Source organism: Anomalospiza imberbis, chromosome 2 (genome assembly GCF_031753505.1).
Source record: "Anomalospiza imberbis isolate Cuckoo-Finch-1a 21T00152 chromosome 2, ASM3175350v1, whole genome shotgun sequence".
NCBI classification, from domain to species: Eukaryota; Metazoa; Chordata; class Aves; order Passeriformes; family Viduidae; genus Anomalospiza; species Anomalospiza imberbis.
In genome coordinates this window covers 16480131-16508127 of record NC_089682.1, presented here as the reverse complement: position 1 = coordinate 16508127, position 27997 = coordinate 16480131, and the positions used below count along the sequence as shown (strand labels likewise).

Genomic DNA, 27997 nt, shown 5'->3' with positions numbered 1-27997 from the left:
AATTTTGCCTGAAGCCAGGATTTCGGCATTCAGTCCTTTGTTTCATTCAAAGTCCCATAAGTTGATGAGATTTCCTTCTTGGCGACAAGGCAGAAAAATTCGAAGTCCAGTGTCGTTGAAACTCTTGATGAAATTTACGGGAACAGAGTATTCACATGTATCGGCCCGGGGGGATGTTCCTGATGTCCATCGCGGGTCGTTCACACGATGGTCAGCGCCTGGGCCGCCTCAGATAAGGCCCATCTCCTGGCGAGCCACATCCCCTTGCTTGTAAATCAGGTTTCAACACACACCTAGTTTTTCCTGAGAAGGGGGGGCTTCTAATGCCAAAGGGTACATTCTAACAACTATTTAATATTATATACATATCATGAAAAAAAATGGCGCGAACTATACCTGTTACATATAACACTATGCTTTGTCAATAGACCATCCTACTGCTTCAGCCTCAACAAGACCTGAAACTACCTCCATCCTGACCAGCACTTGTTTTCTTTCTGATTCCTTGAAAGGACTTATATAATCTATATGCCATGTCTCCCACAGAGCCTTTCTAGCTCTCAGATGAAGTGGCGGGGATCTTGTAGAGGGTAGTGACGAAGGCATGCACTCCACAGCTCACAAGTCACTACCATCCCTCAAATCCCAGCTTCTCTGAAGAGAACTTTTAACTCCTGAGTGGCCACTTTTAACACATTTAACTCTTGCAAAGGTTCCCATTTTTCTTCCTCCTCTCCTGCTCTTACCACCACTACTATGGGGTACCAACTGAGTTTTGAAGTAATAATACTCAACATGGTTTAGTTTTATTTCTTGAACTGTGGTTTTAAACTGTGATTTGTGACTGTGGTTGTAAATTTGGTATTTGTTGTTGTTAGGGAGATAGGATTTTTCCTTTTCTTTTCTTTCTCTTAGGGAATTTTCTCTCATTTGTTGGTAAGAAACAATAACGACTGGTACTTCAGAGAGACAGAGGAATGTAACCATAGAGGAGGGGGAGGAGTGTAGGTAGCTGCTACTCTCCTACCTGAGGGTTTTTTCTCTTAGGAAGAGCAGTTTCTGTAAGATTTTGGGCTGGGGGAAGGAGCTGGGCACAGCCTCTAGCGCTCTCTCTCTCTCTCTCGACATTGGAGGGGAGACAGGCTTTGGTTGCCGTGGGGAGAACGATTGGCCAAGAGCCAACAGCGCCCCTGCCAGCTGTGCCTGCAACTGTACCGAAGGGGAAAGTGCCTGACATCCAAGAGAAGGCTGTCACTGGGTTTCTGGTTTTGTTTGTGGTTGTTGCCATTGTTGTTGTTTGTTTGCCTTATTATACATATACATACTAGTAAAAAACATTTATTCCTTTTCCCATCTTTGCCTGAAAACCCCTAAATTTCAAAGTTATAATAATTTGGAGGGAAGGGAGTCATATCCTTCATTCCAAGAGAGGTTTCCACCTTCCGTGGCAAACACCCATTTTTCAAAGCAAGACAAGTATCAAATGGCGAAGTAGCAGAAGGACACGTGCTCTAGGGGATGTGACATGTGAGCATGTGCACAGGCAGCAAGTCCTCATGAAGGGGAGGGGATTGCTGAGGACTGTCTCTGAGCAAGCACCCCCTTTAGGAAATAGAGAAGGGTCCTGTCTCTGGGGATGTTTTCCAGCAGCCTATCAGGGAAGAAGAAAGCTTCTGCTACCAGACTCTAAACTGCTTCCCACTACGGTGGGGCAACCCTTGCTGCTAGGGGAAGACTCTCCAGATTATCCAGTAATCCTTCTCAGGTGATCAGACCATGGGAGGAACTATGTGGTATATAACAGTTATGGAGTGCTTCACATGAACCCACCAGAGCCTGCTGAACCCAGTCCCTCCTTCCTGAGCCCTGCCACCTACCAACTGCCTCCAAGCCCTGCGCCCTGGCCCTTGCCCTCTCGTCCACTCTTCGCTGACCCTTCTCACCCAGCCTTTGCTCCTGCTGCACCTGTCCATGGGCCTGGCTTTCCTATCCAGCTATTCTCACAGCTGTTTGCCCACAGTCCTGCTGCAGCCTGATGCAATTCTACCCCTCTTTGTTAAATCCATTAATTTAACACCGACCCGGTCCCAAAAGGGGATGGTCCAAACATCCTCGAGAGACACCCTCATAAAGTGGAGGAAGAGCCAGTGAGCGAACCTTTTTAACAACCCCTTACTAAACTTCTTCCCACATCCCATCAGTGTACCCACGACTTTGTTATACTCCTCCCTCTGCAGTGTCAACAGTCACACACCCATCCTGACAGCACAGCAACAATCCACACTCCCCTGCAATAAAATGTGGAACTTAAAAGGGTCCAGTGACCACCTTCAACTCCCTTTCCCCTCAGGGCATCAACCCCCCTTCTTCACACTATCTGGGGTGACGGGGTGCTATGCACAGCCAATTAGGTGGCTTTTGGCTTTGTGGCTCCCAGTCTGCCACTTCCCCCCTGGGAGCACCACCAATCAAAAAGTGACGTGCTTTTTCAACACAGGGGCCGCGGACATCAAGGAGTGGTTTACCCTCACCCCTTCGCACCAAAAACAATAACAAAAATTGTCCATAGCAGAAAAGTAAACCAACAATAATGACTCCACCTATGAGCTCCCAGTCTGTCAGGACAACTCACCACTGTTGGCCACTGGAATGAAACCAACAGGGCCTCGAGGATTAGGGGATTTCCAAAGGAGAGGTCCAAGCAGGGGGTTGGTGCAAGGAGGGATTGACAGCTGGGTAGGTGGAGTGACAGAGAACAGAAGACCCTACTCTGCATCAGCATAATGTGCTTGTTCGGGAGACAACCTTCATTTGCCTCACATGGAGCTGCATCAGTCTGTATTTGCAGAAAAGTCTACATGTGTAAATTACAGGAAAAAAGCTATTATTGTTCTCATGAAAGAGAAAAAAAAGAGCGTGGTGCACATTACTACAGAACCAGAATACCCATATGTCTTTGCATTTTGAACACTGAGTAGAGTGTGAAGATGAAAGCCCAGTCACTATTGAAAAACTGCATTTCACTTCTGCAGAGATTGAGGAATGAGTTGACTCCTCAGAAGACAGTGCTACAGGAAGTGATGAATAGTTTGGAGATAGATCTTTGATAAGAATTAGACACTTCAAAACACTCTCTTGCACCATGCAAGGGAAACAACTGTAATTGTTAATTAATAATGTTAGAATTTTTAAAAAATATTAAGAAGTATTAGAGAGTCAGAAAGGGAGATAGACTAGTGGAACCCAGGTCTGACCGCCCTGAGACAGCAGCAGTCACCAGAAATAATTCAACATCAATGGGATCTATCCATTCCCCATCAAGGACAAGGTAGCAGCTGTAAGGAAAGGAGCAAGGGAGGGTAGTCCATGCTTGGGGTGTGTAGCAAGTGACACCCTTTTTTCCCCACCTCATTCCCTCAGGTCCCTCTGCCCAGGAGGTAAGAGGTTTTGCACATGGGAAGCCAGCCAAAAGCTGAAGAGAATAAAGGTCCAGTTGCACCAAAGCTGCCACTACCACCAGAAAGGAAATAAAGCCTCTGAGTAAGAATCACAGACCAAGACAACAAAGGGAATCTTGTGACTGATGTTTAGTACAGGCAGGCTGATCAAGAGAAGCCTGTTGACAAAGCCTTCTTGCTTTAGCTACAGAAAGCAGCGTGCTCACAGGCTCTTGTTCTGCTGGAAAAAACAGGACAAGCTGCAGGCAATTCAGGAGACTCCTGGAGCCAGTGCTGTCCAGGGCACCCAAGATCCCCCATAACACTTCAATTTTACTCTCAGACACATGTGCCTCTCACCCCTTGAGACCCCCTCAGTTCTGTGGTCCCTCCAGCACCTGGCCAGGACTACCCTAGTACTCCAGTAGCTAGATGTCCCACGGTCCCACATTTAAACACAGTCCTGACTCTGGGGCCACCCCTCTACTTGCTCAACCATCCAGTTTTACCTTCATTAGGGCTCACACATTTACTCTCACACCTGCACTCACTCCAGAACTGCACCATGGGCACATGGGCCCTCTGACATGCCTGACCCCCATACACAAATGTATGCACATATCTCAGAGAAAAACTAGAAAAACATTTACTATCACCAGTCTTGTTCCTGCCCAATTCACTTCAATCCACCCCTCTTGATTTTTATTCATTTCCTAAACAGAACTTTCCACACATCTCCTTCACTTTCTTTAAAAGCTGTTGGTTGAACCTGCAGGGATTTGGAGGGAAATCCAAATTTCTTCTTTTGCCTTGCATAGTGCTGCTGAACTGTACTTTCTTTGATCCTACAGGCTGTCGTAGGCCACTTTGCTGCCCCAAGCCATGAGCAGATCAGGTCCCATACCCACACACATCCAATATTCTTACACTGTGTCTCTGTGTCTCTGTATTTGAGACATTGGAATGGGCTGCCCAGGAAGATAGTGGAGTCACCGTCCCCAATGGCATTTTAAAACAGAACTTAATATGACTTAGTGCCATAGTTTACTTGACAACATGGTGTCGGGTCACAGGTTGGGCTGGATGCTCTCAAAATTTGTCTTTTCCAACCTAATTAATTCTTTGATTCTTCCCACCACTCCCTGAATAATTACCCCCAGAGAGATTCTTGTGCCTCCAGGGGGGAGCATGAGGACAGCCATGGGGTAGGTGGGCAGGGTGTCTCCTGGACCTGCTGATCCACAGCCCCGAATCAAAAAAATAGGGCGTTTTGCAGACCTCCAAAACTCAACTTGTTGGTGTGTTAGAAGAACCGGGTTTGTACCCTGAAACCTGGAGCAGTGTGTAGTAATGTTGAGAGCAACTGCAGCGAATGGCACAGGCAACAGTCTCTGCCCTCACGCAGGGCCCCAGGGAGCAGCTCGGCAGCCTAGCATTCCCCAGGGGCCCAAAAAAACTGCATGAACCGGAGCTTGCTGCCCTCAGCCTGGCTTCGGCTAGCACGGAGTGTAGCAGCGCCTGGGAGCCGAGAGGGGCGCGGAGAAAGCCCGGGCATTTCCGTAACTCGAGAGCCGCGCCCGGCAGCGTACCTCCGGCGGGTTGCTGGAGGAAAGGGCCCCCCGACGGACTAGCTGCTCCCAGAGCGGGCCGACTGGCTAGCAGGCTGGCTGCTAGGGGAGAGGGCGAGTTGCTGAGGGAGCGGACGGCCAGGCCGCAGACTGAAGGAATGGGGCAGCTGGCTCGGTGGCTGCTGCGGGAGCGGACCGGCTGTTGGGCCGGCTGGGGTCGCTGGCTAGCGGACAACTGCGAGACAGCCGTGGCTGCTGGAGGAGCGGCACCGCCCCCACGCTCCCGTTTCCCAGGCGCGCCCCCGCGGCCAGCGCGCAGCCGCACTGATCCAAAACAGTTTCTCGCTCACGTCGGAGAAGCCGCTTCCGTTTCCAACGCCGCATTCCGGCCACACCTGCCCGTACCCGAGCCCCGCTCGCTCCGCCGCCCGGCCCGCCCGAGGAGGACCCCGCGCTCAGCCGCCCCAGCAAGCCATGTCTGAGGAGGGTAAGGCTCCCGGCAGGGCGGCTCGCCCCGCCGAGGGGGGTGGGAGAGACGCGGCGCGGCCGCGGCGCGGGGAACGCTCCCTCATCGTTCGCAACAGCCCCAACGCCTGCTGCCGAGCCGGCCGGGCCACGCCCCCCGCGCCCGTCGCTATTCGCCCGTTCCCGCGCGGCCGGCGCTGCCATTGGCTGCCGCTCCTGCCCGTCGCCGCCGCGTCAATGCCGGCGAGTCTCGCGGCGCGTGGGCACGGCTCATGGCGGGCGGGGCCGCGTCTCCTCTCCCCCCAGCGCGTGTGGGCCCCGGGGGCTCGCTGCGGAATGCCTGGGACTCGCGGGGACGGCTGCGCTCGGGAGTAGTACGCCCAGCCACAGCTTGGTTGCCTCGGTTCCAGTGTTGATGCTGGGGGAAGCTTTTGCTTTCCCTAGTCTTCAAATGGCAGCAGAGCGTAGTGCCAAAATCTCGGGGAGACTTTTCCGTGGAACAGCAAGGTCTCGGCTTTGATGGGTTCCCCCAGCGCTGTAGTTACTTGGATACAAAACCTGAGTAAGAGGGAGATGAATGCTGCTCATAAAGTGAGAGGCCTGACCTAATGAAGTGTCTATCAGAAGGCACAATGCATAGCGCGACGGAAGCGTCTTGGACATCAGACACCTTGACTTTGGACTAGAACAGGTCTATGTCCACCCGTTACGTGCTTCGCCTTGCCCTTCGGGGAAGTGATGCTTGTACAGACTCAGATTAGTGTTTGCTCACTTAGGTTTTTGGTGTCACAGACCTATCCTCTAAAGATCTTCCAGACGTGTCTTGCTCAGATGCCAGATTCTCTTTTTGATATCATTGTTCAAGGAACTTTTCTGATCAGGAAGCAGCCAGTTCGCTGTGCAGTTCTGCAAGTGTCAACATGAGCTAAAGGGATATGACTGAGATGGCAGAAGGGTGGGAGCAGAGCAATTGTGAAATAATCTCTGTTAAATAAATGTGCACAGTGATGTGTTTGTTGGTGCTTTTCCTTTGTCTTCAATTCTTCAGTTTCCTGATTGGCTTTGTTTGTAACTCAGTAATCCTAGCAAATACTAAGCCTGTGCTAATCCCTGGCAATAGAAAATATATGACATTAATAATATTGTTTAATCAAAAGGTGCAGTATGAGCTCCAATCCTAATAAACACCACAGGGCTTTATGTGAGAGTGGTTTTACCTTGACTTAGAGTGGTTTTATCGTCTCAGTGATTTAAATATGACATGTAAAGGTACAGGAAATCTGGTTTTATTATTTTGCTTCTCTCCATACTAATTGGTTTGTATGAGTTGAACATTAGTTTCTGTTGTCTTAGTTTATTGCAAATTCTGACAGCAGCACTCTAAATTAACTGTTTCAGTGTTTAGAGGCTGTTGTTAAGCATTTTATTTCTGGTAGAGTATTCTGGTGTCTCTGATCCCTGAGAACATATCTAGAGAAAGGACAAAATAATCAGAAGTATGCTAAGGATGTGACTTAAGATGAGTGCTACCATTTTTTTCTGAGTGCAGTATTTAAAAATCTTTGTAAAATCTGGTTTGACTTACACAGAGCTTCCATGGCTGGCTGTTTCACCTGAGTGTGTTGAGATAATGTTAGCAGAAATATAGAGGTGTCTAATTGAACTCTTAAAAATTAAGAAAACCCACCAGATTTCTATGAAAAGTTTTTAGTGATTTTGCAAGAAGCTCTCCAGGAATTCTGTAGTAGAGGTTGGGATGGGATTTAGTACTAGTCAGTGCTTTCAGCCATTTCTTTCATCAATCTCCCTTTACCATTCTATGCTTGATGATCACTTACTTTTGTGTTTTTGCAACTAGTGAGAGCATCGATCAGGTAATGTCTAATTCAGTACAAGTTGTTTCTTATTCCACCGGCTTATGTGATGTATTTTATTTGCAGCATACTTCGGGAAATAAAAAAATAGTCTGTCATCTTGTCTTCAGACTTCAGCTGATGCATCAGATCTGGTTGTATTTCTGTGCTTCTAGCTCTCCTTATCATAAATCTGCTTAAACCTCTCAGTTATTTCTGCAGTGAGATTGAGTTAATAGGCAAATGATTACATAGAGTTGTGGTGGGATGATACTAACCCTGAAAGGCACTGGTGTCCCTGGGCTCTCCCTTGTGTTCACTTTTTTGTGTTTGTTAGCACCAGTGTCATGCCATAAATAGCACAGGATCTAATTATGATTCAAGTTAAGGCTAGCTGTCTCTCCTTTTGTGGCTTAGTGTCAACCCAGGTAAGTTCTTTATTTATTTGGGTTGGTTTGCTTTGCTTGACTTGTTTTGGTATGTAATTCATAGTTGCTAGAGAGGTTTTTTGAGCTTTAGTGTTTTTCCTTTCAATTCTGCCTTTGAAAGAGTTCGAGTTTGTTGTTTGTTTGCTTAGTTTTAGTATTTCTTGATGTTTAATACCAACACATTTTCAAGTCCCAGTTAATCTTAAATATATCTTTCTGTTGGTTACTGGAATTAAATTCTTTGTGATGCTTGGCTTCACAGAGCTGCATAAAAAGCTGTAATTTAATGTAGTACAGGGTTAGGTACAGAGTTGGACTTCCTGGATGCAAATAATTCAAGTGTATATGCCTTCAATGTGCTTCAACCTGATGCTTTTGTGCAGAAGTGAAGATCTCCTGATGAAAGAATTCTAAATTATGAACTTGAACATCTTAGAAGTTAAAAAGATCACCTCCAATCTTGTTTTTTTAATATGGTCATTTCATTGGACTGCTCTGTCTATAAATGTCTTTCTGTACAATACACATTTTTTTATAAAGTTCAAGCTTTTAGTATATCTTACTGCTCCACTGAAAATTCTAAGTCATAGTTTATATAATATAACTCAGAGTATGCATTGAGTCTGAAAAGGAAATTAGTTTTGTTATGTTTTCTAATTTTATATGACTGTTACTTCAGTTTTCAAACAGAAATTCAGAGGTCTCCTAAACTAATAACTTGATCCAATGATTGAATAAATTAGCCTATTTAGTAAGTTTTACTAATGTGTAATCCACTTCACAGTAAAAGCCATGTTTAAAATATGTAAACCTGAAATATTTTCTTAGTCATACTTTTTAAATTTAGAATTTCATTTCAAGACTTACTGGAAGCATCTAAATATCTATATAATGAAATTTTCTGTCAGTGGAGTGAGTTAATGTATATATAATTCTAACTTGACATAAGAAATGCAGTTGCATCTTAATCCAAGTCAGAAGTAAAATGCACTTGATGGCTTCTTTTTTTTTTTTCTTTTTTTTTTTTCTTTTTTTTTTTCCAGGAGCATAAATTAATCTGTAGGATTTGGCAGATTGTGGTTTCTACCTGAGAGTCAGAATTGTATTTCATACTGTTTGGTGCTATATACTTATGGTAATATTTGCTCTTCCTGGGCACTTTAAGGAAGCATTAGAAATATTTAGAATTGCTTAGAGGACTAAGCAATTGTTGCAGTGTCTTTCTAATTATGGCTAAATAGATGGATTTTTTCTTGTTACAAATTTTTGAAGGTATTATTAATATTCTGTATTCTATAAGTAAACTTTGTTTAATTCTCAACAGTCTTATGAACAAAATATTTTTGATTACATATATCTTTCTCTTGCTGATCAATGTAGTCAAATCTATAGCAAAGACATTTAAGTTTGTCCACTGACTTTAGAGGCTGGGCAATGAGAATGCTTTAGGGAAAGGAGGAAATGGTTGGTATAAAACATGTGAGTCTACATTCTTGGAGCTGGTTTTCTTATTGTTGCAATGTGACCTGTCATACTAATACGCCTTCCTGGAAATGGGTGGTGTATTCTAATCTTCAGGTTTCTTGACTGTTCATGTAGAAGTGCTGTTCTGAAGGCAGAATAATTCCCTTTCTGTGTGTGAAGGCAGCCATGTTCAGCAATGGGTGATGGAAATTAAAGGGCCAGGGGATGAGGAGGATCCTGGCCATCACCTGAAAGGTTAAAATGAGAGATTACTGCTTGTTGCTTCATTGCTTCCATGTCATTGTAGAAATCTGTTGTAGGTTTGGTTTTGTTTTTTTTTTTTTTTTTTTTTTTTTTTTTTTTTTTTTTTTTTTTTGAGGTGGTTTTGCTTTCTGTATTTTCCTGTTTGGTTTATGTTTGCTTTCCAGCTGTGAGTTGGTGTAGCTGCAGGCTTCAGAAACAATTTCTGTTCAGAGTCCACTGCACTGTAGAAATTCTGATTTTGAAACTTATTTAAGGGGGGGTGGTAGAGGGTATGGAAGACTGACCCTTGCTTTCAGTATCAACCACTTGTAGAAACTCCTGTAGCTTCTGATCATACTGGCCTTCTTCTAGTCTAGATGGAGCTGCTAGATAAGCAGATAGCAAAGCAGATAGCAAATAGCAGATAGCAGATAGCAAAGACATTGCCATGTCTTTGCTATGTGCTGGTTGCACAGAATTTTCCCTCTTCTATGCTCATCACTCTTTCTAGTGTAGATTTGAGTGATGTAGTTGCTGATCAGGTAGGGTTGTTTTGCTGGTGTTATTTGAGTGATGCATGAGATCTGTGGCAAAGATTATGAATATACAGGTAAATTCTGTGTTTTTAGGGATGCCTAAATAACATACAATTTGCATTGCTTTGTCTAGTTAGGGATAGAAAGAGGACTGCAGGACAGCAGAGACCCAGCTGTAAGTAGGGCATTTGTCAGACCATGCACTAATCTGGCATCCTGGCTGGGGAAATTGGAAGAGAGAATTATCATCCCTCCTGCTTTGATGCAGATGCACTTTACTGACTCTTTGTTAATACTCTCCCAAAGTAGGTAGAATACTAAATGATTGTCAACAAAAAAATTTGTGCCTGTGAGGCAGTTAAATAACTCAGCACATGCTAATATCTCATGTTAGCCTGCAATGAACTTCAGTCAGTGAATATCACTGAAGTGTTTTGCTAAAAGCTGCACCTAAATTAAGTTCATGAGTAAGCCTGTTGTTTACTTCTATACAGCTGATGAAAACTGACCAAGAACTGTTCTCCTGCTGGTAGCCTAAGCAGCATATCCTAGAGGGTGTCCTCAGCTAAATTCCTTTGTACAGGTCAGCTCTGCCCCAGGTAGCTTTTTGGCTTTGTTTACACCTATAATCAAAGCTCTTTGCGACATGGAGGTTGATGCGTGTTTCTGAAACAACCATCAGTTTCTTAATCTGATGACAGACAAATCCAAACCCTGCTGTATTATGTCGTTTGAATTAGATGGAACTATTGCCCAGAGGGAAAACTGAATGACCTGTGAAATTCAACTTCATTCTTACCCTTTGGTCTTTAAGAAATTGGGAGAGAGCAGAATTTGGAATGAATTGATTATGTAAGAGTAGAGACCCAGACTGCTGTTCCACTCATACAGTTCTGATTCATTCCTGGAGCTCAGTCCATCCTGTGCACTGAACAGGGCAGAGACAGTGTGGAAAATACACCCTGTGTTATGCATAGTTAGAGTGTCATGCATGTGTGCTGGCTGAACTTCAGTTTTATTTCCCAGTGTGATAAGGTTCCATTAATTTGTTTCATCAAAAATAAATTCCACTCCCTCCCTGACCCTGTCAAAAACACTGAATCTAGCAATAATAACTATAATACAGTTATTCTGAAACCATTTTTCTCTTGAGGTAGTGTGTTTAATTGGAAAAAAATCTGCTATTGGAGATTTGCCATTCAGTGTTTCTGCACAGTATTGCATTGGGAATCAATGTTTGGATTGATCTCAATACCAAGTATACAGTTAGGATTTGTAGACGGATTTGTTCAAGTGTATTAAGCAACTCTTAATTATGAAAGTAAAATTTCAAAACCAGATTAATACATTTTTTTGTATGTTTGAATATGTAAACAGTAGAGTTTGTAGAAGTGCTTGTTACTGGCTTGTAGCTGTTCCTGTTGAAGCTGGACACTTTAGGGGGAATTGGGTTCTAAACAGTTTCAGAAATCTCACCAACTAAACAATAGTAAGCTGCTTCCATTCTAGTGTGCGTTAAAACCTTGGTGTCTGTGTTTAAAAGTGACTTTGCATTTAGATGCTAAAGTGAAGCTGAATTTATAATAGCCTGTGGTACAATTGACATAATGCTAGGTGTGATACAGGCACTACAGTTCTCACCTGATATGCAGAATGACCTGCAGTCTTAACTGTTTCTCTTTCTGCATCTGCTAATAGATTATTTGTGTGTGAAGACTGAGGAGGAGGAGGAGGAGGATGAAGCGCTGATTATGGACCATGGAGACAACGGGCTGTCCACACAAAGCTGCATGCCAGTGCAACAGAACTCTGAAGGAAACAGTTCTGTTCACCACATGAGGCAACCTACCTATGGTAATTACTGTTCATTTTTATTGTGATCTGATAGTTAATGGCTAGTTTTAATGCCATATGTTCCGTGCTTTGGGATTCAGTGCTTTCTATATTACCCGTATCTTTAAAACACGTTTTATTAGAAAGCTACTTTATAGAAATTGCTTGGCAGTGCTTTTAAAGAAAAGTGCCTTTTAGTTACTACTTTCTATGTCCTTATAAACGGTGAGCCTGCTAAAATATTATGTTTTAAAAAGACAACTTTTTACTTACTTGTAAAGGTACGTATACCTAGGAGTAAATTAGGAAGCAATTTGGAAAATAAATGTCATGGAAGAACCTCGCCTAAAAAATTTTAGGCTTTAAGGTTTTTAGATAATCTATCCAGTCTAACTTAGTACTGGAGATGCTGATGTATAATGATAGCTAGATGGTTGTTTAAGATGATAAATTATTAGCGGTAAGTAGCCACTGTGATTGTCTTTAATTCACTGTATTTATTTTAACATGCAAGATCAAAGTCTCTCAAAAAATCTTACCCAATGCTTCATTGGCCCAGACATAAATTCTTCACAGCTGTTATGAACATTTATAAAGTACTGTAGCAGTATTAGCAAGTCAGTGAGGAAAATTACTGTAACTAAGTGAAGGTACTCTCTAGTTTGGGGGATTTCTTTTTAAATTCAGCCAGTTAACTCTATAGAGAATCCCATCAGTATTTCTCTTCACAGACACAAGTTACATATGTTTCCTACTGTTGTTGGGTGCTTCTGAGAACCTTTAGATTTCTTGGTTTTCTAATTAACAGTATTCTGTAGTTGTCTATATGTTTACATCTAAAAACAAATTTGGGAGATGGTTTGGATGGTTTACTGGATGGTTTACTCTGTTATTGAAAATAAGCAAACAAACAACCCCATCAAAATGAAACCTTCTGTCCAAGAAGCTGTCCTAGACAGTTGCTGACCTTGGCTTTGGGACATGAGTAATTATTTCATTATTAATAAATTAATCACGATGAGAGCGGTTGTTTCTTAAAAGGTAAAATATGGTTTCATTATCTTTGGGTGTATTAGCATTTGATATTGTCTAGTTAAAATCAACTATAGTGAGATATATGAGTGAAACACACCACAGGTTTATCTCAAATGTGAGTATTGAACTTGGAACTGAAATTCTGTCGGATTGGTTTTATTCAACCACTGTCTTAGACTGGTATCTTGTAGAGTAGTGCCTTTCCTTCAGATCTCATTCTGTCTGTCCAAATGAGTTTCTTATAGTTTTGTCTTGTATCTTCTTGCCTACTATAAGAAGCTGTCAGATCAAGCTCAACATTATGCAGAGAGAGATCTAGGTTTTCATTTCCCCCTGCCTTCTGCAGAACACCTTTTATTTTAATTTTTTCTTAGCCATTTATGCTCACAAAGTCAGTATTACTTTTACTGGCACTTCTTAAAATATCATTATGTTTGAAAAAAGCAATACTAAATTGAATTTATAATTTCTGATCCAAATTAATTCGATAAATAACTGTTTGATAATATGCTGGTAAACAAATTTCAAGCAGTCTGAAAGTTTAAAAAAAATGGTGACTGTGCCTATTTTTACTGTAGTGAAACATTTAATGCAGTGGGAAACTTTCTAATGAGCTTTACTTTCTCTTGACTTTAACAGGAAGTGAAGGCTTGCCAGTGCTTACTGATCAAATGGCCTCACAAATGAGCCATTCTGCAATGATGCAGAGAGGAACTGGTCACAGCCCCGAGAAAATGGATTTTGTGTTTTTGCGTAATAAAAGAAAACGACTTTCTCCTGCTCTAGTGGAACACAATGTGGTATGTTTCACCTAACAATAGCCCTTAATTTTGAGACCAGTTTCAATGTTACTTGGAATATCATTTTTTTTCACTGTTGTGTGGTGATTTGATGACATCCCACTGAAGATGGATAAGATATCTATGCTTGGATGCTTCTAGCAAGTCTTCAGCCTCCTACTCTGCAGTCTGTCCATACATCCAGAGTTGCCCCATCCCAGGTGCAGAATCCAGCACTGTCCTTGTTAAACTTCATACAGTTGGTGGTTGCCCAGCCTCTGATTTGTTCAGATCTCTCTGCGAGGCCTCTCCGCCTTCAAGGGAGTCAACGGCTCATCCCAACTTAGTGTCATCAGAAAATTTAGTCTCCTTTCCAGTCCTGTGTCTACATCATTTATGAAGATGTTGAGAAGCACAGGGCCCAGGATGGAGCCCTGCAGAGCCCCACTAGTGACAGGTGCCCAGTCTGATGTCACCCCATTCACTGCAACCCTTTGTGCCTGGCTCATGAGCCAGTTGCTCATTCATGCTGTGATGTGTTTAAACAGCTGTGGGCTGGACGTTTTGTCCAGAGGATCCTGTGAGGGACAGTATCAAAAGCTTTACTGAAATCCAAACAGATTACATCATCTGACTTCCCTTGATCAGCTAGGTGGGTTATCTTGTCATAAAAGGAAATTAACTTTGACAAGGAGGACTTTTCCCTTCTGAAACTCTGCTGGCTGTGACTGATGACTCGGTTGTCCTTCAGGTGTTTTTCAGTAACTCCCAGAATAATCGCCACAATTTTACCTGTCACTGAATTCTGCCTGTTGTAAACAAAACAGAAGCATCACCTACCCCCTCCCAGCCTTCCTTTTCTAAAATAAAACCTGTTCAGCTAAAAAAATAAAATTTAAAAGAAAACACCACCAGCAGACACTTTAAATCTGTGGTGAGTGGTGGATGGATCGGCATCTATCCAGAAAGGGAAAATACTGGGATTGTCCAGGTGGTGGCACCGTTCTTCCTGGTTAAAAGCAGTTAGCAAGCCGTGAGAAAATTGCCTCTTTAGAAATTGTTTACAGCCTCTGATTTCAGTTATACCCACTGAAGTCTCATAATTTGGACTCAGAGGTCTTTTCCAATCTAAGTGATTCCATGATTCTGTGATTGCATAAGCTTGGCTGTATAGTACATTTAGTTAGATGAGGAAGTTCTGCCTTAGAATAAAGAAACAAAAAAGCATGTTATTTTTCATGTATGTATATATATATATACACACATATACATATATACATACATATATATATACACACATATATATGTATATATACATGTGTGTGTGTGTGTGTGTGTGTCCTGTTCCTGTACGATGGTAAATTTACTTGAAGAAACCAGAGGTCTGAGACTGCTATCGCAAATCCAGGGTCAAGCTGGTAAGGAAAGCTTTGACTGTGAAAGTAGAGGATGTAGGGAGTCAGGCAGGGCATCTGAGCCACCCACTGCAAAGGGGCTTCAGCCCAGCAGTTACAGTCCATGCAGTGGTGACCATGCAGTGTCTCCTGAAAGTTTCCCTAACACACCTGTACATAAATAAGATGACTGTGGTAGGTCTTGTTTCCTTGGGCCCTCTTATAGCCAAGGGATGGAATTACAGCTACAACAAAAGTGTCCAAGTTGGATTCCTGGGAGAATTCTTTAACTTTTCAAAACATTAAATGTTAATTATGTTATTTCCCAGATGAGAACCGGGGAAGAAGAATATGAAGATAGTGACAGTGTCATTTATGAGTTTGAACCAGACTATGAATGTGTAAGTGAATTTTCTTTTGTTTGACTGACTTGGAAAAGCTGCTTTGAGGATGCATATTTTTGGGTAGGCTGAAGTAACATGAGAAATTTGAAGTTGGGATTTACTTGCTTAATGTGGTATCCTAAGTCCATGTATATATTAGTACCTTACGCTCCTTCTTTTTCTTTTTTTTTCTTTTATATATTTTATTATTTTAATGAAAAAGGAAAGCATTTTATCTGAAGCTTCTTATACTGGATATCAGCAGAATCCTCTTATGGAGGTCCTCAGTTATTGCCAGGTATTTTTTTTATCTTTATATCTGAAATGGTGTTTAAACAATTTTAGTTAAACTTCAGGAAGAGTTGTATTATAAACTTGACAACCAGTGACGTGATCCTTTCCAGTTGTTTGCTTGTTAATTGCCCACATAACTACAATATTTTCAAAGTAAAACTAATCTCCTTCATATTCTCTGAACTTTTCATAAGAATAATTTTCAAATATTAAGCTTTAATACAAAATGTAAAGTTTAGTTATTGGGAGAAGCTTCACAGTAATGGGAAAGATAGGGCAGTGATATACACCCAGCTATTGAATGTACAAGTTGCTTGCCAAAGATGTGCCTAAAATCCTGCTAGTGTTGGTTTTGTGAGTTCTTTCCTTTTGATTTCTGAAGCAGTAACTGGCAAAATTGAAAATAACTGCACTAAAAATTAAAAGCATCCCATATTTATTCAGGTGAGCACTTGTGTGACTGCAGTTATTCAGGCCATGCTTAATGGAAGTCAATTTGTAAGTGGTTTGTAGCCAGTTGTTAATGTCTTGTAAGTCTCCTTAGGCATTCAGCAGTGTTGTAGAAGGAAGTTGGCAAAATTTTAGGGAGGGAGTTTAGCTTTTAATTGAACTTTCTTGGTTTCTTCAGGTTTAAGTTGGGTTCTTTGGGGGAAACAGTACTGTTTTCAGTCTTATATTTGTTGACAGGCCATGTATGATGCCATTCAGAAGTTGGATAAAAAATTTGACTTGCTTCATCGTAAGGTCTCGGAAATGCAGCATACTCGTATAAAGCCATTCTTGCTCAAACCTGTGAGTATTAAAGATCTAAGACATTTATTTTTCCTTTAATTCTCTCATTTCTTCTGATGCTTATTTTTAAAATCACAGTCCTTTCACTAAGATTAAAGTAAGGAGCAAAATAGTAGACTTAGAATCTATTTCAATCCAATTACTTGAGATTTCTGATTATGTGCCAGCTTCAGTTTCCTGTGTTATTGACTGGTGGCCACAGATTGGCAGTGACTCCCATCAAATTCAGGATGCTGTGATAGATGCTGTAAAATTCTGTTTGTATTGGCAAGAACAGAAGTGAATTGTGTAGGTGCATCTTAAACTTAGTATATTGCTGTTGCACCTTTGCAACATGTGATGTGTTGTCTCATTGGTTACTGCATTTTGAAGAGAGTTTAAGCATCAGTCAGGTTGGTTCAGTTGGGTTAACTGAACTTTCGATCTGAACAGTATGTTGTCATATCCATTACAGTATAGAATTTATTTTTTAATGGAAACTCCTTTTTAAACATTTTTAATAATGTTTGCTATTGAGTGCACACTATTCATTTTGTTCCTAAATGGTCAATCTACTGTTAAGTAAAGAGACACAATTTTAGTACTTCTAACAATGATCTTTAAAAGGAAAGTATATCAGATGATTTTTGAAAAAGGTTATAAAATCCGTAATGACTTTTTTATCATCAACACTACAAAGCTTTTAATGTGGCAGAGATGATTCTGCTGTCTGGAGATGTTAAGACAGCAGTAAGGCCATTTGCTTTAAGGGTGGATGGAGCTGGATTTCTCACACCTGTCAGCTATCAGTAGGATACTAGGTTTTATTTGGTATGTATTTTTATTGTCAACTCCAAGCTTGTGCTGTCTACACATCCAAAACTATGAGTTTCAGGAATTAACTGATCTTGTCAAATACAAATGAACCCTGTAAGACCTCTGTGCTCTTACCCTCCGCTCTGATATGTGGGATGGCAGCTGCTTTAATGTTTGTATTTTTGGGTTAAAAGTGACCTGCGTTGCTTTTTTTTTCCCTGAAGGCTTTTATCTGCCAGCTATTTTTCTAGGTTCTGCCATTTAAAACCATCAGGAATGCTGTTGGGTTTTTTAATAGCTGTACCATTGCTGTGCTTGTGAAGGGCTAGTGGAATGGTTTGGGGTAAAGGTACCTTTTTTATTGGATCAGTTCCAAAAGCTGGAGAAACTGACAAACTTTCAGATACATAAGGCTTCCTTAAGGTCATAGATTTTTTCTAAGGTTACAAGGTTGAAATATAATGAGAGTTCTCTAAAGAAACACACAAAACCACCAAAATTAAATAAGATAAGAAAAACAAATCCATATGTGTCATCCTCATTTGGTGGCTTCTGCTCAGTAACTTGTGTTTCGAACTAGAATATATGCTGTATGATGTTTAATAAAAGTAGTTGAAGTGATGGAAAACATAGCCCATCTCTCAGTTTGTCCATTTCAGTCCCTTTGGAATCTTCATTGTAGATGAGATCTGAATGTTTAATGTTTTCAGCTAACAAGTAAATAAAGAAGAAAAAGTTTGTGGGGTTCTTTTCTTGTTTGAAAGGAGCTAAGCAGAGCAGTGGATACATTCCTTGAAAATTCATCAGACAATGACTGGGTAAATAGCTGAAAAATTTTAAATTTTATTTTGCCTATTTACTTTGTAATAGAGGTCTAGAAAGTAGTTTTGCTCCCCCAGGTGAAAAAAAATTGAGAAACATTGAAGCTGACCAGATAAACTTAGTGTTGCAAATACAAATGAGAATAGAAGACTGTAGAGGGAAGGCTAAAACATGGTAGCTCTGAGTTGATGACAGAGACTACTTCAAGGAAGAGTGTGCTGCTAATAGCATCATTACTAAAATCTGGTTTTCCTGGTTTCCTAAAAAAAAAAAAAAAACCCTTGAAATTAACAGCTATATGTAATTTAACCTTTTAATTGTTTTCTGAATCACATTTGCAGAAACCAGTTGGATTTACATACAGAAGTTCCAGTCATTTGCCTTCAGGAAAAATTAGAGTACAAAAACACATGGAAAGAGATTTAAGTCTTCATCTTTCTTCATCAGGCCAGGGAAGGCATAGCCCAGTTGTAAGGGCTGCTGTACAAAATGGCCATGTTCAAGTCAGCTCCAAGGTAAAACATGCTCCACAGAGTTTTCAGCTCGAATCTCAGCAGCCTGTTGGAAGGCAGAGCCCACCACTCCCCACTATAGTTTCTACACATTCATTACATTCATCATACACAATAACTAATGGGATGCCTGACCTTTCACCACAATCAAATCTTGCTCCCAGTATTGTGGAAAGTACTGTCAACATTGCATCTTCACCTGTGGCATCACCATCGATACCAGCACCATCTGAGCCCAGTCAGGAAAATAATGCTGTGGAGTTGAACTACAGAAATGCATCTGAGGATGTGAATATTAGTGAAGAACTACCATCTTCTTCAGTCTTCATCAATCCTAGCCTTGGTGAGTTCCTTTGTGATAAATACACAGAAACAAAGGCTAAAAAAATGGCTGGTCCTACCACAGGGACCTACCTCCCTTTGATTTACAGTATGTGCTTTGGGTTCTCTTTTTCTCTCTTAATGTAATCTTTTCTATTCTGTGTATAATTCACAAGTAGTATGTGCATGCTACCCATGTGTTGGAGGAGGCAAAAAAGATTGCCACTAAAACTAAATAAGGCATATGCCTGTATGCATGTTTCAAAAGAGAGCAGCTTACCTGACCTGTGTGAAGGAAATACCTATTTTCTTATTGTGTGGGATTTTATCTGTGAAGCATCCTTTCTATACTCAAATCCTCCAGTGTTTGGTTTCTTTCAAAATACTTTATTCCAAAGAAAAACAAGAATTCTATAGATCATTGCATTATAATAACGATACACATATCAAATAGCACCATGCATTAAAAAATAATGCCTTTCTAAAGTGTAAATGCCCTGATTTATATGCAAGGCTGAGCTATGACTTCTTTGCTTTTGGTCTAAAAAATACATTTGTACAGCTGAAGTGCTGCATGAATAGTAGGTTAAATATTCAGATATCTATCGAAAAATTTGTGAACAGTTTATGATTTAGCAGTTCTGTGTATGGATATGCCACTCTTCATGAGTCAGTGTCTTGAAAACATACCTGCTATCTGCACATATGTAAAATAGGCCACTGTGAACATTTTAGACAATTGGGTGGCTAATGTATTTTCTTGGGTGTTTTGATTTCAGTTAGTTATGCTGGTGGTTAATGTGAATCAAAAAGGTACTTCTGTTACCGTTCCAATTTAAAGCTGCTTTTGTAAGAGCAAGGCTAAGTAGTAATACATAGTAAAATTAACTGTAGTAGAGAACATACTCCGAGAGTCAAGAGAAAGAGTTTGAAAAAATGTACTGTTTTTAACAACTCATTTGGGATTTTAATTTTTTTTTCCTTGAATATTTTTGTTTTACAAAAGAATTTGTTGGTGACCCAGCAAGAAATGTCAAAGTTCTTGGAAACCATTTGGTGAAGGCTCAGCAAAAGACTAAACCCAAGTACGCAGCGCGCCACTTGGTTCGTGTCTTGTTCCCCAAGAAAACTTTATTGTGCAGCCTTATGGGAGCGAGTGCACGAGGGCGCAGGACATTGGATCCAAACAAAATTGCTGCAATAAGAGGTATCTTACCTTTCAAAATGCACAGATGTACTTCTTTCATACTTAATGAAGTTTTGAACTAAAAAGGAGTCCTTTCCTCTATGTTTCTGGCTAATCGTTGTCTGGCAGCTGGTGAGCAGTTAAATGCCATAGTAGGTGTGCTCCACTCTACAATATCCTTTTGTTTTGAAAGTCCTGCTTTGTAATTCTCAATGTTCATTTTTCTCCAATTTAAATAAAACTATACAAATTTCTTCTAGTTTTATGTACATTGTGTTCATCACTCATGCTTGCTGTCTCTAGATTTTTAATTGCAGTTAATTTTGTGTTTGTGTGTGCCATGGATTTTGTCAGTGTTTTTTTGTTTGGTTCATTTGGATTAGTTTATGGCCATGGTATACTTGGGACAAACATTTAATTGGTGTTTTTGAAACACTCTTATGTTGAGTGAGAAGTAGTGAAGATGGAGGGAGCTTTTTTTAATAAATGTCAAGTCATTTACACAGATCCCATGGCATGTATGTGTTAAAGGGTTAAAATTGAGTGTGAGGTTATATAAGCCATGTGAAATAGTTGCAGCAACAGCATTACCCTGTGTCTGTTCTTTTGGGGGGATGGTGGTGGTGTTGGTTTTGGGGGTTTTTTAAAAGTCTGTATGATAAATCACACATTTCCCCTAATTCTACCAGGAAATGTTTAATATAATAGAAGTGTTATTCACAACATTTCAAAAAGTATCACAGAACATCTTGAATTCATAATGCTGGTTATTTACAAAACATAAGTTTACTCTATTTAATGATGGAAATCTGAAGCTTGTAAATGGAGAACAGTAAACATATGAAGCATTAGTTAGCTTTCTCTCTCTTTCTAAATTAGGATACTTCTGAATATTGGGCTTTATAATGACGCTTCAAACATTTTCTATATTTTATATGCAGAGTTTCTTGCAACTAACTTTCCAACCTATGATTTGAGCGAGCGTGGAAAAGACTGGAAAACCTGCATCACGAATGTCAATTCTATGATCCGCTCCTTACGCTCTGAAACTAAAGCCAAGGTGATGATTTATTAAGTACTAAGTTTGCACTTTTTTCTCAGAATAATTATTGGACCTGCTCATGGTACAAATGCTGTACTGGAAATACCTTGGGTTCTGTCTCTGTGTTGCTCAGCACAGGCATGCTGACTGCAGCACTAGTTCCATGTGGGGAATACTGGAATATGCTGTTTTCTGCTTTGCCTCTTCTGCTTCTGTGTCCAGAGTTCAGTTAAGAAGTGTTCAGGCATAGGATGCTATAAGGAAAGCACTGCAAACGTTGCCCAGAAGTAGTGTCTAATTTGATTGAGAGCTTAAACAAGTAGCTCTTAGCACTTGTTTTCGCAGGCTTTTTTTGCAGATATATTCAGCTATGCATTTCACTTTTACATTGACTGAAACATTAATTACTGCCAAAACACTTCCAAATACATTTACTTCTAAAATGCTCTGTGCATATCTTTGTATAATTATTAACTGTTCTACCAGTGGTTTTCATGATAGAAATAATTCAGGAGTAACTATATTGCAAAGATCTGAAATCTGATTTATACTAAGTGTGAAGTAAACTGGAACACCAATTAGCAAACTGGTAGGCTTCTCTCAGTGTGTGTACTAACCTCATTAAATGTTTCAGCAGACAACTCAGAGGAAAGAAGAAGTGTCTGATGCTCCTGATACATCTCATTGTTTAGATTTAAATTCTAATGAAGATAGTGGAAATAATTCTCAAAATTCTCAGAAAATGACCGGCTCTACAACTGACACATTGCAGAATTCAGAATTGGATAAGTTTTCAGAAGCTTTCCACACATCTTTGGTCAGAAAACAACAGTCTTTGGAACCTTTGGGTAAACAAAGAAATTTTTGTGTTCTGGAATTGCTTGTTACATTTTTAATAGTAAATGAGAGGCAAAAGATGGAACTGTAGGTATAATTCTGTAGTAAAGCTATTTTCTGAACTATGTGAGTCTTCTTTTTCTCTTAAAGCAGTCATTTGGTGTACACATAGGAAGTCTTTTTGGGAATGAATAAGGGCATTGTATCTGGCTAACAGAATATATGTTTGCATCTACCAAAGTCCCATAGTGCATATCTGCTGTGACATTGGGAAGTTCAGCTTCAGTTACTCTGTTCAGTTGCCCTGGCTTTTTTCTTTTATTTGGTAGATATTCTGCCTTAAAAAAGTAAGCTAGCTCAGAATATCTATTGAATGGTATTGCAATTTCAGAAGGAAAAGCACACCTTTCTGCAAAACTGACTCTTTAGGACAATAAAAATCTTAAAGCAGCCTTTATATTTTCACTTCTTTTAATGTAAGTGTTCAATACACAAATTCATTGGGGAAAAAAAGCCATGTACAGCATGTGCTGCTTAGAAACCCTCAAGGAAAATGGGCTGAGATTAGTTGCCGTTGGAAGTAATTTTTTCCATTAGGATCACTTTGGGGTTGTTTCAGATCTGTTCCTGCACCCAAGATTTGTTAGTCACATCCCACAGACCTCTTTATGTACTAAAAATTTTGCATTTTTCTTAGTAATGTTTGCAGTGAAGTGAGGTGGAAGTAGTTGAAAAATACTCACTCTTTTTCTGTTTCCACTTGCAGAATCTAAGCACCACTAAAATAGCAAAACTTTTATTTACTTACGTACTTGGAAAAACATCATCTTTTCACATGAGATGAAACAAGTTAGAAAGCAATAATTAATAATGCAGCTTGCATTGCTGAAGACATATCAGAAGTACTGTTTGTGGTTGTAAACCAGACAGGGTGTTCTGGCTGCTTGGCCACATGTCTGCAATATGTTTCATGTTAGCAGTAGCTGTAGTGTTTACAGTTTTGCTTTGGTCTTTCCAGGCAAGTAGAGTAGTTTCCAGGTGAGCTTTTTGTGTCAGTTTTGATTTAATACAGACACTTTGAGGCATGGACAGTCTTGGATGAGTAAAATATCTTTCTTCCCTTCATGACATCTTCTCTAGAACCTCTTGGGAGCCCATGGCGCAATGTTCAGTTGCCTTTCTCAGTCATTTACGTCGCTAAGGGGAAGACGCGGCCAGAGTTGTCAGCTCGCTTCCTAATCCGTCATATGTTTTCTGAAGAGGTGCTGGTGAAAAGCAACGTGTATGGTAGTCTTGATCGTGGCATGAGCCCACTGGATTCCAATAAAATTAATGCTCTCAGAGGTAAGTAAGAAAATCTCTGTTAAATCATAATGTGGGGAAACTAATAATAAGAGTATTAACTTCGTATCCTATGAACAAAGCATAGAGCTTCAGAAATTAGTCTGTGAAACTACTCTTATAGGCATTTCTGCAAGCAGTGGAACAAATTGAGAGGAAGTAGATAAAGTTATATTTTAGTAGCTCAAGAAATTCTCCAGATCATGAACCTGGTTTGTATGGGAAAACTCAATTTTCTTGACATTGGCTTGAAAGGACAATGCAGTGGGAGATGGGAGCAGTCCCTGAAGATTCTGGAGGACATCAGAGATAATTTCTTGATACAGGTGCTGTGTAGATGAAGCAGAGAACAGAGATGTCATGTACAGCAGGTTATGTCTTCCTTCACAAAAAGGGTTGTTGTGGGATAATTGGTGGTGGCATTGACTGTATAGATTAAGAAATCATGGGCCCCAAGGTCCTAAGTAGAGTAAGAAGGGTCAGAGTACAGGTTCTGTAGCTTGGAGAGCACACTTTGACATGTTTGGGAAAGTCACAGATGGGAGCTTGTGAGAGACAGCTCTGAATAGGAGAGGAGCTCAGGAAAGTTGGCAGATCTTGAAGAACAGCCTTCTGCAAGTACACAAGAGTCCATTTTGATGCTTAGAAGAACTGAGTTATGGGGAGACAGGTTGGGCTAAGAGAATTCATAACTGAGCCCTGGAGCAAAAAAGCCATATTTATAGATTGGAAAGAGGACAGCTTATGAAGTGGAATTTAGCAGCTGTTGTGTTTTAACCCATCAGGTAGCTAAGCACACACAGGTGCTTGCTTGCCTTCTTCCTCCCTGTCCTGTTCCCCCGCCCCACCATTGGGATGGGGGAGAGAAGTGGGGAAGGAGGACTGCGTCTGAGGGAGCAGCGTTCATGCTCAATAAAACAGGGTGTGACTCACACCCTCTGGGGTGATGTCTGGGCATAGCTTGAGAGACGGATAGATCATGCCAGAAACCATTTCCAGTATGGCTAGCACTAGCACTAGCACTGGAAACTTTACCACTGTATATATACACATATATAGACGTGTAGACATATTTTATTTCTTGACATTTTGAGCTTAAGAAGCATTCAAAAGATCTAGTTAAGTGTGTCTTAGGACTGCAAGAAGACCGTGTAGGCCACAGAGCAGATGAGAGGCAAATCCTGTGTGTTGCAGCCAGACCTTGTCACTTTGCTTTGGAGCCAGAGGACAGTCCCTGCCCCTGTTTCCTTTAACACAGCCTGATTGGATGGCAGCACCAGCTCCCTGAATGTTACCCTGCAGAGCAGGAAGGGACCCTGCATAGCCTTACTATAATCCCTAAAATCGGTCAGTTTTGGTGAAAGAAAAAACATAACTTTAAAAGCTGTTTTGTGGACCATGTACACAAAAGACCTTGTAGTATTCCAGTAGTAGTATTCCAGTATTCCAGTATTCCAGTTGTAGTATTCTTGTAGTATTCTTCCAGCTCTGTAGACCTTGAAGAATTCCAGTTCAGTGCTGATCCTTTGAGGTAAAGTATTCTTGAATTTACTGCTGGGGATGGAAGTAAAGAGAGGCTGTCTGCTGCTTCAGCCAACAGCTAGTGTATCCTTTGTCAGCATAGTTAATAACAGGAGCATCCTAAGGCACACTTACTCTCCCTTTCACCTCTCCTCCTGGAGCAGAGTGAACTGCAAGAGCACAAGTTTTTATCTCAGTTACTTTCTTCCTTCAGACCAAAGTTTTTCTGGCAAAATGGGTTTCCAGGTTTGTAACTCAAGTTAAAATATTAACTGTAAACAATGATACTGTATTGGATTTTTACTTGCTGGTATGTGGGAGAACAAAGCTGACACAATATCTACTAGCTATACCTTTCTTTGTACTATGAAGGTAAATCTAGATTTTAATCAGAGAAGGAGAAGCAATATTGCCTTGATTTGAAACTACAGATGAGAATTTCTTTTTGGTGTTTAAGTCTTTTACTGGGTTGCTTAGAGGAAACATGTATTTCAGCTCAGCTCAGCAGGACAGTCACTTCTCAGTAACTTTGAAAACCAATTTAAGTTTTAGTTTTAAACTACTAATTTTACTCATGGAAGGGGAGAAAGGTACCATAATCCTGTCATTGCTATCAAACTCAAGTGTTTGTTTTCTGATCTTACTTGCAGTATGGTAAGGAATGGGCTCTCACAATTTCTCTGTCACTGTTGTTCCTGTACATTTGTGTTGTGCTGAACTGGTGTGATTAATTTTAGTGATTATAGTTGTCAGAGATCCTCTGAAGGAGAGCTTTGTCCTGCCTAATACTGGTCATTCTGAAATGGAGCCCAAGATTTGTCTTTGCTACCTGACCACATTAGAAGCTGAAGTTATTCAGCACTTCAAAGGATCAAAACCACACACATGATTATGTTTTCTTTTAATATTTTGTTTTTATGCTTAGACCTTTCTTACTCATTTTCAAATATAACAAATATAACAGAAAGGGGGAAAGCAGTATCTGCCCTGCTTTGCTTTTCAAGGCTTGCAATATGCCTAGCTGTCCTGGTTTGGTAGCATGCACTTTTTTTAGCTTAATTACATCCAGAAAGAGTATATAGCTTGCCTAAATAATTGATAATTCACTGTTACATACTTGTTTATTTTTAGATTTTCTTCAAGAGAATTTTCCATCCTTTGATCTAAGTGAAAGTGGATTTGATTGGAAGGCATGTGTGGCTGCCATAAACAGCACAATCCGCAGTCTCAGACATGAGCTTAAAAAGGCAACGTCTGGAATCCGCCACAGAGCCCCAATAGTGCTGCCCTCGAGTGCAGAGTCCCCCAGAGGATCCCACTCCCGTAAAGCCAGTGGAAAGCATCTCTCAGATTGAAGTTCTCTAGCATCTGTCTCAAAACTTAATTTAGCAGGTTTTTATTAATTCTGTGTAGAAGCCTGTAATATCGAGCTGTCCTATTCAACTGAGTTGTCAGCAGCACTAAATAGCATCACTTCATGAGACCAAAATTAGCAGAAGGCTTGGGAGCCCTAACTCCTTGCATGGGTAGTGTTTGTGTTCCTCAGAAATTAATTTCAGTGTTCCCTGTAGCATTTGCAATGTGCTCTCTCCTAAAAGCATCTTCTTCTCATGATTCATTGAATTGAAAGATTAATCTGGTTAGAAAAGATGCACTGTGCATCAGTTCAGCAGAAGCAGATGGAAAAGGGGAGAGGAAAGAGTGGTCCTCCTTGGAGGGTGAATCATAGCCAGCTAAATTATCTCTTTGTAGCTGCTTGTTTCAGGGTGGGGGTCCCCCAAGGCTGCGAGTTCGCTGGTGGCAGCGGGCAGGCAAGGAGGCTCCACACGGCTTCTGAGGCTGCTCATTAGATGAGGGTTTATTGGGGTCCCACCCCCGGGAGGCAGCATGGTTTCTGAGGGAGAGGGGGGAAAGGGGAGTGAGGGGGGAGAGAGGGGCTGAGAGAGCACCGGCCAGGAGAGCCGGCCAAGAGAGAGAGAACCGTCCCCCGGCACACTGAACAGGGAGATTCAAAGTGGCCGCGGAACAGATCGGGCCAATGGAATTACAGACACGGGATACTGCAGGGGAGGATCACGGGCTTGGAACAAACCAGACATTTTCCAGGGGTGAGACAGAGCACACCATTTAAAATATAACACCACATCTCATTATGTGTGAGGAATGAAATTTGCTTTGGCAATTGGATATCTTCAGTGAAAATATCAGAAAGGAAAAAATATTTAATTGCATTTAGTTAACTTGTTGTATCAGGACTTGATGATCTTCAAGGTCTTTTCCAACCTTAATGATTGTATCATCTCTCACATTTTTGCCTCCTATATCAGTGTTTTTTGCAGCATAAGAGGCAGACAACAATGTAAGTTCAGCTGGTAATGTATGGGGGAATAATGCCTTAAGTTTAAGCTTTCATATTTTCCAGATTCTGTACTGCATTAGTATATAACTCTGAACTCTAACTAAAGTGTTAGCAAGTTCTCATCACAGTTCAATCAGACAAAACAATCCTTTTCCAGCCTGAGAACCAAGGACATTGTTGCAGCTTCAGGCACATAAGGTACAAACAACAGCGAATTGATGAGAGCAGTCTGGGAGGATGGGACTTCATAACCTAAAGCTGTAATTGGACAATTAACCAAAATATGTAAATTGATCAAAACTTAGGAAAGTGCAAAAACTCGTGACCCATCGTCCATCTTGGGTGCAGCCTTGGCCAGGCTCTTGTACTGCCCAAGCTGCATCCTTTGAAGGCCTTTTAATAAATACCTACTTTATTTCTTTAACACTGTCTAGCCTCTGTTCCAAGTAGCCTCTCAAGGCATCAGTTACTCTGCTTTGCTCTGATTTAGCTCTACTAAAAGGACAAAAAAACCCAGTCCAGTGGTTGGTTCTGGTTTTTCTTAATGAAATTTAAGGAAAATACTTCTTCAAGGTCCTGAACTTCACCATCTCATGGTTACTGTGGCTAAGGCTTCATATTTTTAGCAAATCCCTTGTTGTAGGTGTATGAGGCCCAGAAAATCACCTGTCACTAATAAATGTTCATGGCCTTGCCTTTCCTTTGTGTCTGCGCAAGACTAAGATTTTTTAGTGCACTAAGTTATATATTTTAAAAA

General features: G+C 40.8%; 1 protein-coding gene across 1 annotated transcript; it reads left to right on the top strand.

Annotated features, from left to right (window-relative positions):
* The first annotated feature begins 207 nt into the window (after nucleotides 1-207).
* On the top strand, nucleotides 208-27997 carry BEND2 (BEN domain containing 2). The gene is made up of 13 exons (XM_068178959.1): nucleotides 208-270; nucleotides 5234-5492; nucleotides 11693-11848; nucleotides 13502-13662; nucleotides 15365-15436; nucleotides 15642-15716; nucleotides 16400-16504; nucleotides 18463-18976; nucleotides 19961-20161; nucleotides 21082-21200; nucleotides 21817-22030; nucleotides 23160-23363; nucleotides 26013-27997. The coding sequence occupies exons 1-13, from the start codon at nucleotides 208-210 to the stop codon at nucleotides 26234-26236; spliced, it is 2367 nt and encodes a 788-aa protein (XP_068035060.1). The 3' UTR covers nucleotides 26237-27997.

Coding starts and splice junctions, on each gene's coding strand:
- BEND2 (XM_068178959.1), top strand. CDS start 208: ATGGTCAGCGCCTGGGCCGCCTCAGATAAGGCCCATCTCCTGGCGAGC. Junction 11,849..13,501: donor CATGAGGCAACCTACCTATG/GTAATTACTGTT, acceptor TGACTTTAACAG/GAAGTGAAGGCTTGCCAGTG. Junction 15,717..16,399: donor AGGTCCTCAGTTATTGCCAG/GTATTTTTTTTA, acceptor ATTTGTTGACAG/GCCATGTATGATGCCATTCA.